Raw genomic sequence first — 18,040 nt, forward strand, 5'->3', positions numbered from 1 at the left:
CCAACCTTTCTGCTTAACCCTTGCAAGTTAACTCTCCCATCTCACTTGTTTACTTCAAGTCTTCCTGTCTGACCCATCTGTCAGTCTCTTGTCTGCAGACCATGGATCAGGTATACAAAAAAATCTTCTGGCACCTAAAATATGATTTAAGTCACTTGCAAATTTAGCTGCCTCCTAGAAGTCTCTTATGCCTCAAGCTGCCCTTAGCTCTGCTGCTCTGTACAGACAGGACTGTCTCCATCCTTACAGAGCTGAGCAGTTTTGCATCTGTCTCACGCTGCAGTGGGATGCGTAACCTCTGTAAGTCCCCTGAGAAGTCGAGTCCAAAAAGCTCAGGACACAGCAGCAGAAGTAATTTCAAAACAATAAGTATTAGTCACCACCACTCTCAATCCAAAAGACAGCTGGCTGTACTGGTGGGTATATGTCCTTTGATAAGACATCAGCCTGCTGCAAAATCTTTCCTGAGAAACGAGGCGCTTGGATTTTATGTTCTTCAGACTCTTATGGGATTGAATTCCCCACCTTTCTGGTATAAAAAAAAAAAAACAACCCAAACCTGGGGTGAAAGTTCTTTTTCTCTCTTCTGTCAAACTGTGAAGCCATGATGTACTACTAATTTTATCTGTTAGGATTTTGTTCTTAAAATATTAATATTTCTCAATAACTTTACTGTCATAAGTGCATGTTAAAAGTTCGTTCTTTGAAACATTTTTTGCAAACCCACGTATGGGATTGGTGTGGTAAATTTTAAGGCTTGCATTTTGAAGTTTCAGCCACAAGCAGACAGATATCTCTGTTCTCTATCATTGAGCATTGAATATAATTTACGCTTGGCTGAATCCACCTTGTTGACTAATTTTCAATGGCTAGAACAGATAGAAACTAACAGCTAGAAACATAAATATGCTAACTAGCTCTTCGAATTTTTAACAGGAAACCCCAGAGCCAGGTTGTAAGTGTCAGTCCTATTTTTCTCTAGTCAGATCCATTGTACTTTCTTTACACACTTTAAATAAAGCAGAATTATAGAAATTACAGAATGATAAAAACATAGTTTTAATATGTTTAGGAGGAAAATGCACTGTGTGCATGCGTGTGCATATATAATATAATTTGTGTATTAACTCTATGAAAAGTTTCAAAGTATCAACATACGTGAAGATTCTTGGTGGTGAAATACGGAATTTGTTTTTGCAATATATAGTAAAACATTGTACGTGCTACTTAATAATGCTTTTTGTGTAATATATAGCATGTAAGCCCTCAATTAAAAAGTCTGCAGTGAAGACTGAATAAATTAGAATATTTAAATTGAATGTGAGTCAAAAGGTGAGTGTTTGAGAAGAGTGTCTTACAGTGTTTTTAATAAATAGCTTAGTTCTGTAATATAGGAAAATATGAACCTATGATGGTAGATATTATAGTATTTACTGACATTAAACAGTCCTCCTCTGTTCTTTAAAAAAAAAAAAGCTTGCTTTTTAATAAAAGAAGTTCTCACATGTAAGCTAGTCTTGATGGCAATTTTTGAATAATGACTACTATCGATAAGCCAAAAGTGCTAAGAATCAATTTCATAAAAAGCAAAATACCCTGCTTTTTAACAAGATCATATCTGTATTTTTTCCAAATATGTGTGTTTTAACATGCATTTTTTAATGTACCTACACGGTCCTGCAGTTTATGTACTTTTAAGTCCTTGTGACTTTTGCTCTACTTTTGCAAAGATGAGAAAATTTAACATTGCATAACTAAAGTGTAAATAAATGCATGAATATATAACATTTAAACACCTACAGATATTTTCACTTCATCTTTGTAAAGTTTCCGAGTAACAGAATCTGGTGAGAAAAAAATGTGTCTTGTTTTGTCAGCTACGGGATTCTGTCATTATAATCCCCAGCTCAAGAGAGGGTGATGTAATGCCCAAATGTTTAAACTTCTGGGCTCAAAACTCCAAAGAAAAGGAAATCACTAATGCCCAAATGTTTAAACTTCTGGACTTAAAATGCCAAAGAAAAGGAAATCACTATCCTATGTCTGCCTACTGCAGTAAATTAGTTATAGGTATTATTATTATTATTTGAACAGGAGAAAATAGAACTATTAATAGTTTTGCCAAAACAGGGATGCAGTGTACACTGCCCTTGTTCTTAATCGCACTGGTGACTGTTCAGGCCCTGGTTCAGAGGTGTGCTCGAGCAGTGCCTCATTTAAAGCAAGAGGCCATTGAACTGAATTAAAACATATTGATATGGATTTTTCTAAAATACTGGCAAATCAAAAGGAAATCCCACACTGAGATTTCTGAAGGAACTATAATGTGAAAGAAGGGTTAAGAGGATTTCTCTCTACAGGATGATTTAGGATATTTATATAATCTTTGGACCAGTTTTGCCCTGTCATCAATGACTAGCAGTGGGAGTTTCAAATGGATATTGATGTGTCTTCTCCAAAGCAATTTAGGACAATTTTATAATCTCAGAACTAAATTCTTCCTTGTAGTGTCAAGAGTCAGTGTGAAATATGTATGTGAGCTCATAGTAATCTGTAGTTCATGGTCTGTACTTCAGCCTTCATTCACCAGTCATGAAGAAAGGGCTAGAAAAAAGAAAGACCGCAGAGGATGACGGTGTTAATTATTCTTGAATTCAGTGTATCTGAACATGACAAATGGCTAGTCAGGACTCAGCCATGCATTTACTCTGCTAAAGCATTCATATCTATCCAAGAAAGAAAAAAAAAAACACCTTAATTTTCCTTCATTACATGTCATCAGCTCAATTAACCATTATATTTGTAGTAAAATACTGGCAAATTACTGCTTTCTTATTTTGGCTTGCCTGAAGATTTATGGCTATTAGCATTAATTTGTTTGCATTATATGGCATTTCTTTCTCTATTTAACAGCAGCATGCATTTTACTCTGAATGGTTTTTTTTCTGTGTTTGCTGCCATTTCAATATTGCTTACTAACATTTAATATATTTTGCTTTTTTATTTTGCTGACAAAGTTGCATTGATGAAAGCTGATTTGCAAGGTAGATAGCCCTGTGTGTATTAAACAAGACTGAAACCCCCAATGCACGGTTGGATTTCTGCAATAAATGCTCTGTACATTTCAGAACGAAGTGTGTTATTTTGTTTCAGATTTTGTCTTTCACACCTCTAAAACAGTGGGCCACATGAACCTTCATTTTCCAGCATAGCTTGCATAAAGGCTTTCAGTCTTGAATATGTTTGTATAGTGATTGCTTTAGTGCTTTGATCATTCCTTTTCAAATTTCTTTATATTTCAGTAGTCTAGTTATGATTCTCTAGAAATAGAGTAGCTTTGTTTTTCATGCATATGTCACATTTTGGCATGCCAGTTCATTAGCAGTCTGATTTTCTGCATTTCCCCTTAAAAAAGGAACCTGCATGGGATCCCTGAAGCATGTGAATCAGTACTTGCCAACATTCCTGCCAAAGAATCCCCAAATCCTCTTAATTTCAGACCTAAATAATTTAAAATAATTTGTGGGATTAAAAGCATTTTATACTGTAGCTTCATTTTATTTTTGTTTTGTTTTTAATTTTATTTTCAATCTTTACTTTCATCTCCCAGAGCTTTGCTTTCTGTGACATCTGGCTTTGCTAATTGAAATGTATTTACAGGAAAAACTAATAAAGTTTTTAGAAAACATTTAGCCAGTTAATGTTCTGACACGAGATTAACAAATAACTTGCAACGAAGTTAACATTCCCACTGTACCTGGAATAACTCTGCTTCAGTTTGTGCATTCTTATGTGTTTGACATATCAATCTTAAAACTAAAACAAAACCACCCTTTTAATATTACATGCTGCTACAAAATCAGCAAGTTTACGTGCGTTTTACTTAGTAACTCTTTGCTCATTTGATTTGAGATGTTGGCAGCTAGTTAATGTGATCCAGTGAGAAATACCTTTCTTTGGAAGACAAAGTGCAAGTCCTTTTTTGTATGTTCTCATCAGGCCCCAGCACAACGTGCCAAGAGGATTCATGCGCAAACCAGGGAGTGTGCTTACAGCAGTGGGATGGATTCAGTTGTGACTGTAGTATGACCTCCTTTAGTGGACCATTATGCAATGACCGTAAGTACGCTAAAAAAATGCTGATCTGAATGCTCAAGAGCTTTAAGGCAATATTTGAAGCAAGTGTCTGAAGCTTTATATTATTTTAATATTAGATATTTAAATGAACTGGCAAACCCTGTGAAAATTTGTAAGGCGTGTGGGTAGGACACAGCTAAAATATACAGTTTAAATTTTGGACAATGCAGTATCAAACACTGACAGAATTTGGTTTTATTATACTTGATTGCATGTCTAATATACTGATGGTTACCTGTTTGAAATAATCCCTTTTGTGCATAAATGTTACAAATAGGGTTTTTTTCCTGATTGAAAAAACCTTTTACATTTTATTATCTTAAGCTATATTGTAATTTTGTAGCATTATATCATGAGGGCTATAATTACTGTGAAACAGTTGACAAGGCTCATTATCTCCCTTTGTAGATTTCTTTAGGTGACACACTAAGCATGCCAATAATAAAAGCATGCTGAGTATTTTAGTTCTTCTAGATTTCATCTGCATAAAACTACATATAACATACACCGACCATCTGGTCTTTCAGGAAAAGCTTAAATGTGTCAAAAATAAGGGGCCTGATTCATCAATGTCATAATCTAGTTTTATTCCAATCTAGCCTTATTGATCTAAATAGAATTATGCAGAAGTGAAAGTGGAGTAGTAATGCAAGAGCCATAATGATCCACGGTAACTGATTAAAGCAAGCTACTGAGTTTTCTTTAACTCATCACTTTTGAAATATCCAAATGTTGCACATTTTTATATCCATATGAAGAGGGAATTTCTTTAAGGCTAAGCATTTTTATTTCTATTTGTATACATTTATCTGAATGAATGACTGATGGTAGAAAGTGTTGGTATAACTGTCTAGTCAAGCATTTTGGATTTTTATGTCTTGTTCTGGTTCTGCACTCTACAGCAAGGTGTACCTTCTTGGACAAACCCTAAAATATCAGAATAATTACAATCTGAAAAGCTTTTGGCTCAAATAGTATCTAGCACAAGGCTAGAAAATTAATTACATGTAAAAGCTACATTAATTATTCACATGAAAGTTCCACTTTTCTACTCTTGACCATGTTTGAAAACTATGGAAAGTATTCATCTCAGTCTGTTTCCCTGCAGTTGCTGTCATGGTAGAAATGAAATGTGGTATCAAAAAATTTTCAATAATTTCAGCAAAGGTTTGGGTTTACTTTATGTGTATGAGTTTGCCCTTCCCAGCAATGTGAGTGATTAGTTATACTGCTAAACATACATTTTTAAAGATTTCAGTCCCCTATCTGCTACAGGAGAAAATGATTTGTTTCTATTTTACTTTTAAGTTGTTATTTCTGTTCTTCTGTGATCTTTGAGTTCTTCCAAAAGTAACTAAAAACTATGAATAAGAAGTTATATATTCCACATCTAGCAAAGGAAAAAACTCTGTTTATAAATTTGTCTTAGTAGTAACTGATGTCTAGACCTGGAATATTCTATGAATTATCTATTCAAGTGACAGCTGTTGCATAAATTTGGCGAACTGATGACCTTATGTAAGAGAGGTATTCACCAACCTGTGAAGGCTCATTTGTATGGTAACATTATGGACTACGTTGTACACAATCAGATAATTCTCAATACACTATTTCTGATAATGGTAAAAGAGTACCTTTAGTACATGGCTACCAAAAAAACTTCCCCCCCTCATAATTCTTTTTTTTTTTTTTTTTAATGTTCTATCACAAACATGAAATATAAATTTATCCTAGATATGGATGTTTTGTAATAGAATGCAGAGTCTGGTAAATATAATATGTTTGGTTTCTGCTTTATCTTGGCTCCTCAGATTAGTTCAGATACCAAAAATCTGCAAAGCAAATCTAACGAGAGAGATTTTTTCATAATGGTGTATGTGAGGGAAAGGAGGAGAAATAATTTTGTAATCTCAATGTCATCTAGATGCTCCTAGACTGCTCTCTGCTGTGTTTGAGAAGAGCATAATGGGAAGAGGAATGATGAAATGTTACTACAGTTTTTAGTAACTTGCATAGGCTGCACACCACAGGCTAAACTTCTACAGTATTGAAGTAAGACAAATTCCCTTCACGTGAAGAAAGATTATGTCAGCAACAGGTCTGGAACAGCACCTGCTTGTTGCTAAAAAACACATCCCCTTCAGAAGGACGTAGGCATGTTCCTGAGCGGTGTGCGTGAGCACATTTCCATTGCAGATTGCGCATGGAGCAATGCTGGTTGACAGAAGCTGAAATGTAACCCAATATTGCTACACAGACAGGCCCTCGGCTTACTTTACGTTTGAATGTACTGTTTTATGTAAAATGGAGTATTCAGGACATCAAAATCTCATAGGTAGAGATTTTTTGTTACCAAACCCAAAAATTGACCACTTAAAAATAAGTGTCAGTGGTCGTAAGAGAAACAAATAAAAGTACTTGATTTATGGAGACTTGCATCCCTCCTGTAGTGGATGTCCATGTCCAGGTGTTGGCAGCAGGGGGCTGCAGGGTGGCCTCAGTGAGGAGAGGCCAGGACTGCCCCATGCCGGGCACAGCCAGCTCCAACAGACCCACCACAGGGCACAGCTGAGTCCCTCAGCCAAGCTGGTGGCACCTCTATAAAAACATGCTTAGAAAGTATGCCATTCTTACCAAAATGCTGGACAGATGAAGGAGGAGTGAACAAAAAGAGTGAGAAACAGCAGGGGGAACACCAAGGTCAGAGCAGGGGGAGTGGGCGAGCAGCTGGGTGGGAGTTTGGCCCTCAGCCAGGATTAACCCACCACACCTCCCCGTTATTTTGTTCCACAGTTAACCCACCACACCTCCCCACTATTTTGTTCCACCAGTTCTTAGAGAACATATTTGAGTAGAAATTTCAGAGTGACAAAATGGCCGAGGTGAGAGGGGACCTGTGGAGATTGCCTAGTCCAACCCCTCTGCTAAGAGCAGAGTCAGCTACTACAGGTTGTCCAGGGCTGTGTCCAGTTGGGTTTTGAATATCTCCAAGGATGGAGACTCCACAACCTCTCTGGGCAACCGGTGCCAGTGCTCAGTCGCCATCACGGTACAAACATTTTCCTTATATTTAAATGAGATTTTGTGTATTTCAGTTTGTGCCTATTGCCTCTTGTCCTGTCACTGGGCACCACTGAGAAGAATCTGTCTCTGTTGTCTTTACTCCCACCTATCGGGTATTTTAAAACATTGGTAAGATCCCCACTGAGCCTTCTCTTCTCTAGGCTGAACAGTCCCTGCTCTCTCAGCCTCTCTTCATATGAGAGCCCTTCAAGCCCTTACTCGCATTTGTGGCCCTTTGCTGGACTTATTCAAGTATGCACATGTTGCTCTTACACTGGGGAGCCCCGCGCTAGGAGGTGGTGCTCCAGATGCATCTCTCAGTGCTGAGTAGAGGGGAAGGATCACATCTCTCAACGTATCTGCGATATCTTTCCTAATGCAGCCAATGAGGCTGTCGGCCGCCTTTGCTGCAAGAGCACATTGCTGACTCATGTTCAACTTGGTGTCTACCAGGACGCCCAGATCCTTTTCTGCAAAGCTGCTTTCCAGCTGGTCAGGCCCCAGCCTGTCCTGGTGTATGGGGTTATTCCTCCCCAGCTGCACAATTTGACATTTTCCTTTGTTTTACGAGGTTCTTGTCGGCCCACTTCTCCAGCTTGTCGGCATCCCTCTGAATGGCAGCACAAGCATCTGGTCTATCAACCACTCCTCCCAGTTTTGTATCATCTGCAATTTGCATAAATGTGCACAAATTACCTTGCTGCATTTGAGTTGATACTTTCAGCATGTTTCCCGTAGTAACCTCAGTGCACGAAGATTTGACATACATCGTTCCTAGGCTTTACAAAATAAATGTTTCACGTCTATCATTCTTGTCTTTAATTTCCAAAACAGAGAGTTTGGAGGAAATAATGAAAGAAATAGTTTCTTGAAAAGCGTTACAATACGTTCTACTAATACAGTGTGCAAGAAGTTTCTTTAATCTTTCCTATGACAGCAAATTATTACTCCTGTGCTGTTCAGTGTATTATTGCAGGTGAAAATGTGCACAGCTTAAAATGAAGATTTTTTTAAAAGTTCTCTCAAAATAAGCACCATGTGAGGTAGGTTGTTTCTTTCCCAGTTCAAGAGTATCCTCTGTGTGTCAACTAGAGAGAAGGAGAAGTTTAGGAAATGTACTCCTATGGAAAATGACCTGTGTCAGCCAAGGGTAAGGCCACAGTTTTACAACTGTAGTCAGGAACACCCACAGTTTAATCCCCTAAAATTTTGCTTAGTTGCAAATCTCAGTACTCCACTACGGTGAGTATGGAGTGCCTGTAGACCGTAAGCTTCCGTGGTGGCACAGGTGGGAACATTCTGTGTGCTGCAGTTCCTATTTACTGGAAGATAAACAAGACAGGGGAAGTTTTGACCCCAAAATGCTATACAGATTATCATTTTCTCTTTTGATGTGATATGACACTTGGAGATTCAGGGCAACAGTGCTCTTCAGATGTGATAGACAGAAGTGTTACACTGGTAAGTGTAAAGCAGACCAGTAGCATTTGTTCCTACAAAATAGGATTATATAGAAGACTGCACTAAAAGGACAGTTAATGGCTGTTCTTACAAATGGATGGCTGCATGCAACTCCTCTGAGAAAATATATCATGAACATCGTAACTATTTCTAACAGCAGGTTATGTAGTGAAAGGACTCCTCCCAGGGAATTCAGCTTTTTTGTAAGAGTGGGGTTGAAAATTACTCTGGCAGAACAAAACAAAACAAATTTGTAAGAGATTATCTGCTTTCTATAAGTTTACATCTGTTTTTACTCGGGCAGTCTTTAAGTATAGCCATATTAGTGAATGTAATGGCATGTTTGTGGAAACAAATACTGCTATTATGGCATAGAAAATAGCAGACATAATAACATTGTCACATTACATTAGTATAGAAATGTTCTGTGCCAAATTACAGGGCAGCTTCAACACTGTTACCATAAGGGAATAATGTATTGGCATTGTACTTGTGATGGTATACCTAACACTGTGTCAACACTTCCATTAAAATCCATTTCTGAAGGGTTAGAACTTCATCACGCAGTCTCTTCTGACTAGGAACTTGACTTTCTCAACCACTGTAAGTAACAAAACTTTTTTTAAAAGTTCTCCTATTTTATTTCGACTCTTTACCAAGAAAAATCAAAAGCCCTCATTTAAATGGAGAACTGTGTCAATATTACAAAATGGGTTCACATAAAACATGTTTGATTTTCTTGATATTTGATTGCATTATAGAGATACTGCCTTTCAGCTAAGACTATATCTGTAGTGATGGTTAGATTTTATTTTAAATGTGTTTGGATGTTAATATAATAATTGTTGTGTATCAGGACGATTTAATTGGAGATTGGACAAGGAGTTCAAGGAAGGTCTACTAGGAAAAGATGGAATCCACCTGCCAAGGTGAGGCAAAAGCATCTTTGCCACGAGCTGGCCAGCCTGGTGAGGAGAGAGCCAGGACTAGGAATGATGGGGAATGGAGATGACAACTCACAAGAAAGTGAGGAAATAGTGGACTGAGTGTGATGGGAAGGTGTGGAGCTCTGCCCAGGGACAAGTGATGAGCCAGCTGAGAGCTTATGGGTTAGGGTTAGAGGGCAGACTGAAGTCTAATATGATGTGATGGGTATCTGCTACAAACTGCCTGATAAGGATGAAGAAATAGATGAGGCTTTCTTCAGAAAACTAGAAATAGCCTCATATTTGCAGACCTAGTCCTCATGGGGGACTTGAATTACCCCAGTAACTGCAGGAGGGGCAACAGAGCTGAGCACAAGCAATCTAGGAGATGTCTGGAGTGCATTTACTTGCTGACACAGGTGATCAAGGAGCCAATGAAGGGAGGCACACTGTTAGACCTCATTCATACAAACAAGGAAGAATGGATCAGGGTTGTGATGGTCAGGAAGTTCAGGTTCTTGAGTGGTAGGAGCAAGACAAAAATCTGGAACGCAATCCTGGACTTCAAGAGAGCAGACCTTGGCCTGTTCAGGGACCCGCTCGGAAGAATCCCGTAGGGCCCAGAAGAACTGGTAGATTTTCAAGGATCACTTCCTCAAAGCTGAGGAAGCCTCATACACAACCCTATATACAGAAAATCAAGCAAAAGTGGCAAAAGCCAGGAGGAGCCTCTGACAAACCCCAAACATTAAAAGGGAGTGTGCAAGAGGTGGAAGTAGGGTCAGGTGGCCCAGGAAGAATATAGAGATGCTGTCCATGCATGCAGGGATGGGGTTAGGAAAGCCAAGGCCCACTTGGAGTTTGATCTGACAAGGGACATGGAAGGGTAACAGGAAGGGCTCCTACCAGCACTGAAAGAGCAGGAAAATGTGGGCCTGCCACTGAATGGGGTGAGGAGACCTCATGGCAAGGGACATGGAAGAGACCGAGGTACTCAGTCTTCTTTGCCTTGGTCTTTACTGGTAAGACCCGCCTTTAGCACTTTCAGCAATCCCAGGTCCCTGAGACCAGTGGGAAAGTCTGGAGGAAGACCTGCCTTGCTGGAGAAAGATCAGGTCAAGGAATATCTAAACAAAGTGGACATATACAAGTTCATGAGACCTGATGGGAGGCATCCATGAGTGTCACAGGTCATTGCAGTGCTGCTCTTGATTATCTATGAAAGGTCATGGCCATTGGGGACGGTTCCTAAGAACTAGAAAAAAGTAAATGTTTCTCCTGTCTTCAAGAAGGAGGATCCAGTAAACTACAGACTGGTCAGCCTCACCTTGATCACTGGAAAGGTGATGGAGAAAATCTGCCTGGAAGCCATTTCCAAACATATTAGGGCCAAGAAGGTTGTAAGGGGTAGCCAATATGGATTTATGAAGGAGAAATCATGTATTATTAAATGACAGTAGATTCAGTACTTAGGTATATGTCATTTTTTTGCTAAGCTGACAATATGTGTTCTGATTTGCAACCGTGCTGCACACTCAAAATTGGGACTGAAACATGTATGTTTCCAGAAAATCAAATCCTAATTATTTCAGATTGAACACACAGAACAGTGGATAATTTTGGCTGTTACTGAAGATAGTAGAAGCAAGGCACTGCAAAAATACATTAGTTAAAGTTTATGAGAGATTTGGATATTAGAGTATTTGACATTATAAAAATTTCAGGAGGAACTGAATGATTCTCTCTTCAGTGTGTTGTTTGGAGAGTGCATTAAGTAATATTGAGGTTATACTTTGAACAACAAAACCCCTAAATATTGAATCAGCCTTCAACTTCTGCAATAAGTGAGTGGTTTTATAAACACCGGCCTTCTTCACTGCAGAACTCTGATCAAAACAGGCGCATTCTCGCCCTGAATGAGACAAGAGTCTTATACTTTGTGAACATGTAATTAGCAATTATGTAATAATCCATAGGCAAGGAGGGGTAATTTAATATTGCACATAGAACTGTAGACCTGGCTTTCCTTAGGTTTGCAGTGTTTTGTGTTTAACGTCATCTATGTGTATATATATTTTTTTAAAAAATCATACACTATGTTTATAGTGTATAAAAAATAGGAGTATTATTTTCTCTTATCCATACCACTGACTTTTTACAGTCTTCTGCGCTATCACATGGTGTTGACAATGGATAGTCATTCTCCTCTTACAATGTCTTCCTTCTTCTGGAATGCAAATCAGAGGGTGATATTCACATAATCTCTGTTTGCATTATCAATCTGGTATTACACAAATGATGGCTTTAAATCATTTTACCACATATATTTTTTTCACATTTATTAATTGATTTAACTGTTATGGATACTGCATCTTATGGACCTTTTGACACCTAGAGTGTAAGATCAGTCTTAATGCTACTTTTGTGAGAAGGATATATACAAAATAAAGAAGCTTAATTAAACCAGTGACCGAAAGCTAAACTAACCATGAGAGCCACTCAGTAGTACTTTCCAAAATAATATTACATATTCCTGGCTAGGACTTTGCAGTTGCTAGCTACCAATAAACATATAACCTGCTATTAAGAAAAGGGATAGAAGATTCCTCAGAGTGCTTTAAAACACATTTGGTTTCCATCTCCAGTAGCTGAGAATTAAAAAATCTGTCCCTGATAACATACCAGTCTAAATACTTCATATGATTATTTTGCCACAGAGGCTCACAGTACACAGGAGAAATAAAGATAGCTGCACACAAAATTACAATGCAGGGTAAGCTGCTGGAATGAAGTAGTTGAAGAAATCTCAATTTGTTCAGCTTATCTTATCCAATATCTCTCTATAACGAATAGCTGGAATTTCTGGTGTCAAATATCAGTGGCCTAATTTGTATAAACTTGAAAGGAAGTAGGACTTCACACATGCAGTCTTGAAAATACAGAAATGTTGAGGTGTTTAGGAGAATTAGAAAAACTGTAAAAAAACCAAGGGAAGCAAGAAGTGTTGCCTGTGAGCCATGGCTGTGAATCAAGATTACTTTTTTTAACTTTTGTTTTTATTGGAATCCTAATCAGGATAGACTGCACCTTGAGCTGTCAGGCTCCTGTGATGTTACATGGGAGCACATGTTGCTCCAGCCAGAACTGTGGAACATGATGCACAGATGACAACATTTTTTTCATGGTTTTAGTGGCCCAGCTCTATTAGGTTTTCTTCTCCTCTGTTTCATGTGGATTTTGTAGTATGTAAATTTTGGCCTTTCATTAAGATATATCAGTCTATTAATTATGTAATTTAACAGGCATGCTTTTGTTGACAGTCTGAAAACAAGTTTTAGAATTTTTTTCTTGTTTACATACAAATTCTGGAGTAGTCAGATGAGCTATCCATGCCCAAAATAGTTAAGTAATTTCCATTTTCTTAAATACATTACAAACTATCCCTTTAAAAAATGAAAATAGAAAGTTGTTTGACAGTGATTATAGAAGCTCTTACGTGTGAGAATATTTCTAACAAGTAGTAATAAGTAAAGTTTTAAGTGGGATACTTGATACAGAAAAAGCCAAAAAGGAACTTTCAAGGTAGCCAGAATACATTGTTATAGTTGTGCTTGTAGCTCAGATAGAAGCAATTATGCAACATTTCTGGCCTACACAGAGGTATTTTCTATTTCACAATATTAAAAATGGAACATAGTGTCAGAAAATTGCAAGCTTCTCTCTGCCTCTGGAGGAATCAAGGGAGTAATTAAATTGGATTTTGGTATGTCAATAATATCTTTCTCTTATTAATGACATAATAATTTTGTAAATCAAATCCTAGAAGTGTTTCCAGTGTCATAAAGGTGAAAATGATTAAGGGTTAATTAAATATATTCTCATGGAACTAAAATTGTTCTGTTGGGTATCATTAGATTCCTTTCTCTAGAACTTTCAATTATTACAATTTAATAGCATACTGTGTACGATTCAGGACTGAAATTCGTGTAGCCAAAAGCTATTCACAGTAATAAGCATACTGGACGAGTGCCATCACTGTTCTTTCTCACAGATTTCTCTGAACATTCCAACAATATGATATATAAAAATCAATTTTAGGTAACTAGTAGTTTTCTGAACAAGATTAATCACTAGATATGGTACAGCTGGAGAAGAAGTTTTAGCTCAGTAATAGTGTCAGTCGTTCCTCTCCAACAAACCCCAAAAAAGAGCAATGAGTAAGTGCTAGTTTTTTAATAGATGACAGCTGCAAGGGTCACAAATGGTAAGAAAGAAGAAGAAAAAGTTTTCCCAAGTGGTGTCTTCTATAACCCGTAGCATGAGAATAGCTCAAAGTGTATATGGGGAGTTTGGTAATATATATCTATTTTATGTGTAAGATATTTAAGTACAATGGCACAATGAGGCACAATGGTGCTTCAGAAAGATAAAATTATTCAGTCTTTCTGAAGTCTGTACAACTGGGCTCAGGTTACTAAGGCAACCTGGTCTTCCTCAGCATGTCTTCTGGCTTGACAGGTAGGTTAGATTCAAAGTAACTACATACATATGAGGAACTCCTATACTCATTGCAAAACAAGATTTTCTTGGTAGCCTGATACCATCTTCGGAGCCTTCTGTGTGTTCATTTTTGCCAGGTGCTGCAGAAAATTGAGGCAAAGAAAAGCTTTCTATTAAAAGCAGAGTAAACAAAATGACCTGAATCTTATATGGGTAAATCAAGGTGTTCTGGAGTCCAAATTAAAGGTCCGTGTAATTCCTCAGAAGCTGAGAATGGAAGCATGCACTGGAGTAATGACAAGGCACAGAGAAGGATACATTATGCAGATATTTTTGCAGCTTTCATTATTTTGTTCCCATGCTACAGGAATGGATATTGTACCTGTTTTTGACCGCTTTTGGCCTGCCAGCTCCACCTAACCAGCAGTTAATCTGAATGAAATTTCCGTATTCTTCTTAGCACATGCATACATAAGCACGCTTATTCTCTCAATGTCACATGTGTTGTTTAAGATCCTTCAATATGTCGTTGTGACTTAGGCTCATGAATCTTGTATACTGATGTGGTGTTTGGAAGTATCCATAGCTATTTTCTGCTTAGGTATTTTAGAAAATTTTGAAAGAGGGTAACAGAGTCAGTAATAACAGTATGAAAAAATACTGATGGAAGCAGTTCTCCTAGGGCTGAAGGAATTTTACAAGGTTTTAGTGTCTGGTTGCTTAATGAAGGCAACTGCAAAATGAAGTTCCAGCCTGGGGAAAACCACTCCATATTAAAAGCGGTCAATACCCAGCTTGGGTACGGAAAAGTTGGAACTGTAGAAAAGAGGGTGAAAAACAGCTAATGCTCATGAAGCTGTTTGGTGCCGACAAACCCAGTTTAAAGGCTATGTTAAGGAAGCTTGTCAATTTTGTGCTAATTCTGGAGGAATGTTCATGCTGCTAAGCTTTATGCTATTACTCTTTGTGATGAAGCCATACTTTGAATTGAAAATAGACATATGAAGAAGCACATCATTGCACTATAAACATCCACACACTAAAAAGCACTTAAAATGTATGATATGCAGTATTCAATGTCAAAGTGCATTAATATTTACAGACACCATTTGCAAAGCTCTGAGTCTGCTTTACCATATAAGGAAGTCCTCCCTATAGCAAGTTTGTTGTTTTAAAATTCTCTCCCTTTTAAACATTGTAAATCTTAAGAAAACTTCTAATCAGGTAAATGGTCTCATATTTGGATTATATTAAATATTTCACAGAGAGGTCAGAGTACTTTGAGTTTGGGAACTTAATGCTGCTCAGAAGTATCAGCTGTGGAGGACCACTACCTCCTATCCAGAGATCCTAAAAATAGGAGCTGAAGGTACTCAGTCCCTCTAAAAAAATCAGGTTTTTGATCACTTACATGATATAAATGTTGCTGTATGCTGGGGAACAGAGGTGTACATACGCATCCTGAAATAAGGCCAGGACAGATGCTTGCTACCAGCAAACTGAAATTCAGTTACAATTCAAGTCTCAAATCACCAGTTGAATGACTAATTTAAATATGTTGAAATCCAAAGTCACCATATATGGTCATAGCATTTTCCCTCTCCCTCAACTATTAAACCCAGTTCTTGAAATTAAACCCAGCGTTTTTGAAATTGCCTGAAATTCTTTCTACTCTCCTTTTTTTTTTTTTTTTTCCTCTTTATCCCATCTTCTGGATCACCAAAACATGTTAGCCTGGGCTCAGGTTGATTACAGTCATGAATTTTCTTCTGGTCCAGTAGTAATTGTGGGTTGGCTTTCCTGTCTGGTCAAAAATTCATCAGAAAGCTGAATTTAACCACCGATTCTGTAAGCGCCAGATGGTCATATCTTTGCTCATGTTGATTTGTTTCCTTTAAAAACTCATGTTATTTGGTGCTTATTGAAAATAGCTTTTTCTTGTAACTTCATGACCTGTGAGCGTAGTGGCTGTTACATGTTTGAAATAGTTTTATAGCCAACTCGTATCTCTGTTTTTGACTTTGGGCCAGACCTCTCCTGAAAAGAATCAGAAGCACCACAACCCTTCAGCACATCAGGAGGAGCCGAAGGGCTGCCTCAGTCTTTCACCATTACCTGTATTGTAGATGTATACTTGTCATTAAAGCCCCCTGCACCGTTTCTCCTTCAAGCAGTTGTATGCTGTACAGCGTATACACAAGTTACCCAGTATTTATGGGAAACGTCAGAACCCCTGCACAAATATACTTATGTTTTGCATGAGCAGTAAATTGGACTCACTCTAAAAAAAGTCAGATTTACTGTGCATGTACAAAGCCATCTGTATAGCTCTTTCACAAAGGGTTCAAGACTGCTCAGAAGTATCAGGCTTGGTTACACATAAAGACCTCACACGCATATGGGCAGGGGAGAAGTTTGAGATTCCTAAGGATCCAGCAGTTCAGCCAGGGTGCTGAATATCTGAAAACCTTGGACAAATATGAAAAATCCTCTAATTTTAGCCAGAATCCCAAAGTCAAAGAAGAGGATGTTCAAGGGGCCACTTGGATATCTATTTGGTAATCTTCTCCCACCTGCTTGCTCTCTTTGGCCAAGTTCTGCTTTAGCGTTGAGCTCCAATCTTTCCTGTTTTATTCAGTCTTTTCTTTTTTCTTTTTTTTTTTGTCTGCTAAAAAGATGGGGGCACATTTTAATAGGCTTCATTCTGTAATCCCTGAAGGGAAGTCTTTATAGCAGGAAAATATTCAAAATGATAGTATCTCTGTAATTGAAAGCACTGCCAGGAATAAATGAAAAATGTTACCAAATTTGCTGGACCAGTAGTGGCATGTCAGATCAAGTTCAGATACTTTCAGAACTGAGTAGATTTAACTCCTGTACAACTGAGGCCTGAAAAATTTTGAAAATCATAATTTTGGGAAGATTTTACTGTGCAAACATATTCCTATTTCCCCCTGAAATTCTACCCCAAACCTTTTATCTTTCTTGCCTCTACTTGCTACCAAAATGTATTACTTAGTGATACTTAATTTGAACTACTTAATGCAGCTTTACTGGGATGACAGCCAACTTCAAAGAAAGCTTCTGTAACCCCAGCAAACGCACAGAGCCAAAAGATGATATTTTCACTGAAGATTATCCTTTTCCTGTGGATGATACTGTATGCCAGACAACAGGGAAAACCATGTGGATACTGGTTCGTAAGCCTATAACAGAAATGCGGTGTATTGTAGTTTCAGATGTCTAGAAAAGGTTTTTCTCATAATTTGACTCTTTCTGCGTTGTGAGGGTTTTTTTGATCCAGTTGACCACAAGATAAATAAGTCATTTAAGGAATTGCTCTAAGTTGCTTCTCAGCCTCATTCTCTAGGAAGAATGAAGTCAGGATTAAGGTTGTGTAATAGTTACAATGTTGTAAACAATACTGTTGAATTGAATGCTTTGGAAAATGTCAGTTTTGAAAGTCATAACTGAAGGGTCTTCTCTATGTTTAGAGCAGGAACCGCATCCTAAGTAGCAACGTAAAATTCCCATAACACTCTGCTAATGTAACCCTACATAGAAACTCTCCAAAAATAGGAATTCTGTTCCTTTTTTTAAAATTTCTTTAAACTGCTGATCCCATGTACCTTCTGTAAACAGGGGTGTCAGCGGAAGTGGGGATGGCACAGATATTTTTAAGTCATGTCATCTAATTCACCATCACCAGCGCAACTGCGGTGGCTGTGGGGGGGACCAGTTGGGAGCAAATTTCAGGCTTTCATACTTCTTAGGCCAGCTCTGCATCCTAAGCCAAGATCTTGTGGAACTTCATCTTTAGCTTGATATGCCAGAAATAATTACTATGATGAGGGATGCTGGGAACAGATAGTAATCTTGCTCAGTTTCTCTATAGTAAGTTATTGACATGTAAATATTGATGGTGTTGTATGTTAAATAGTTTTTAAAACTGG

General features: G+C 37.9%; 1 protein-coding gene across 23 annotated transcripts in view; it reads left to right on the forward strand.

Moving 5' to 3' along the window:
- Nucleotides 1-18,040, forward strand: part of NRXN1 (neurexin 1) — a 729,374-nt gene that overhangs the window by 369,695 nt on the left and 341,639 nt on the right. For 22 of the 23 annotated variants that reach the window (XM_050893180.1, XM_050893184.1, XM_050893182.1 and 19 more), the window contains one exon: nucleotides 4,000-4,119. In XM_050893180.1, the coding sequence (XP_050749137.1) occupies nucleotides 4,000-4,119 (120 nt within the window). Of the gene's footprint in view, nucleotides 1-3,017; nucleotides 3,045-3,999; nucleotides 4,120-18,040 lie in introns of all 23 variants that reach the window. The other variant, XM_050893185.1, reaches the window with a different exon arrangement.

Source organism: Gymnogyps californianus, chromosome 3 (genome assembly GCF_018139145.2).
Source record: "Gymnogyps californianus isolate 813 chromosome 3, ASM1813914v2, whole genome shotgun sequence".
NCBI classification, from domain to species: domain Eukaryota; kingdom Metazoa; phylum Chordata; class Aves; order Accipitriformes; family Cathartidae; genus Gymnogyps; species Gymnogyps californianus.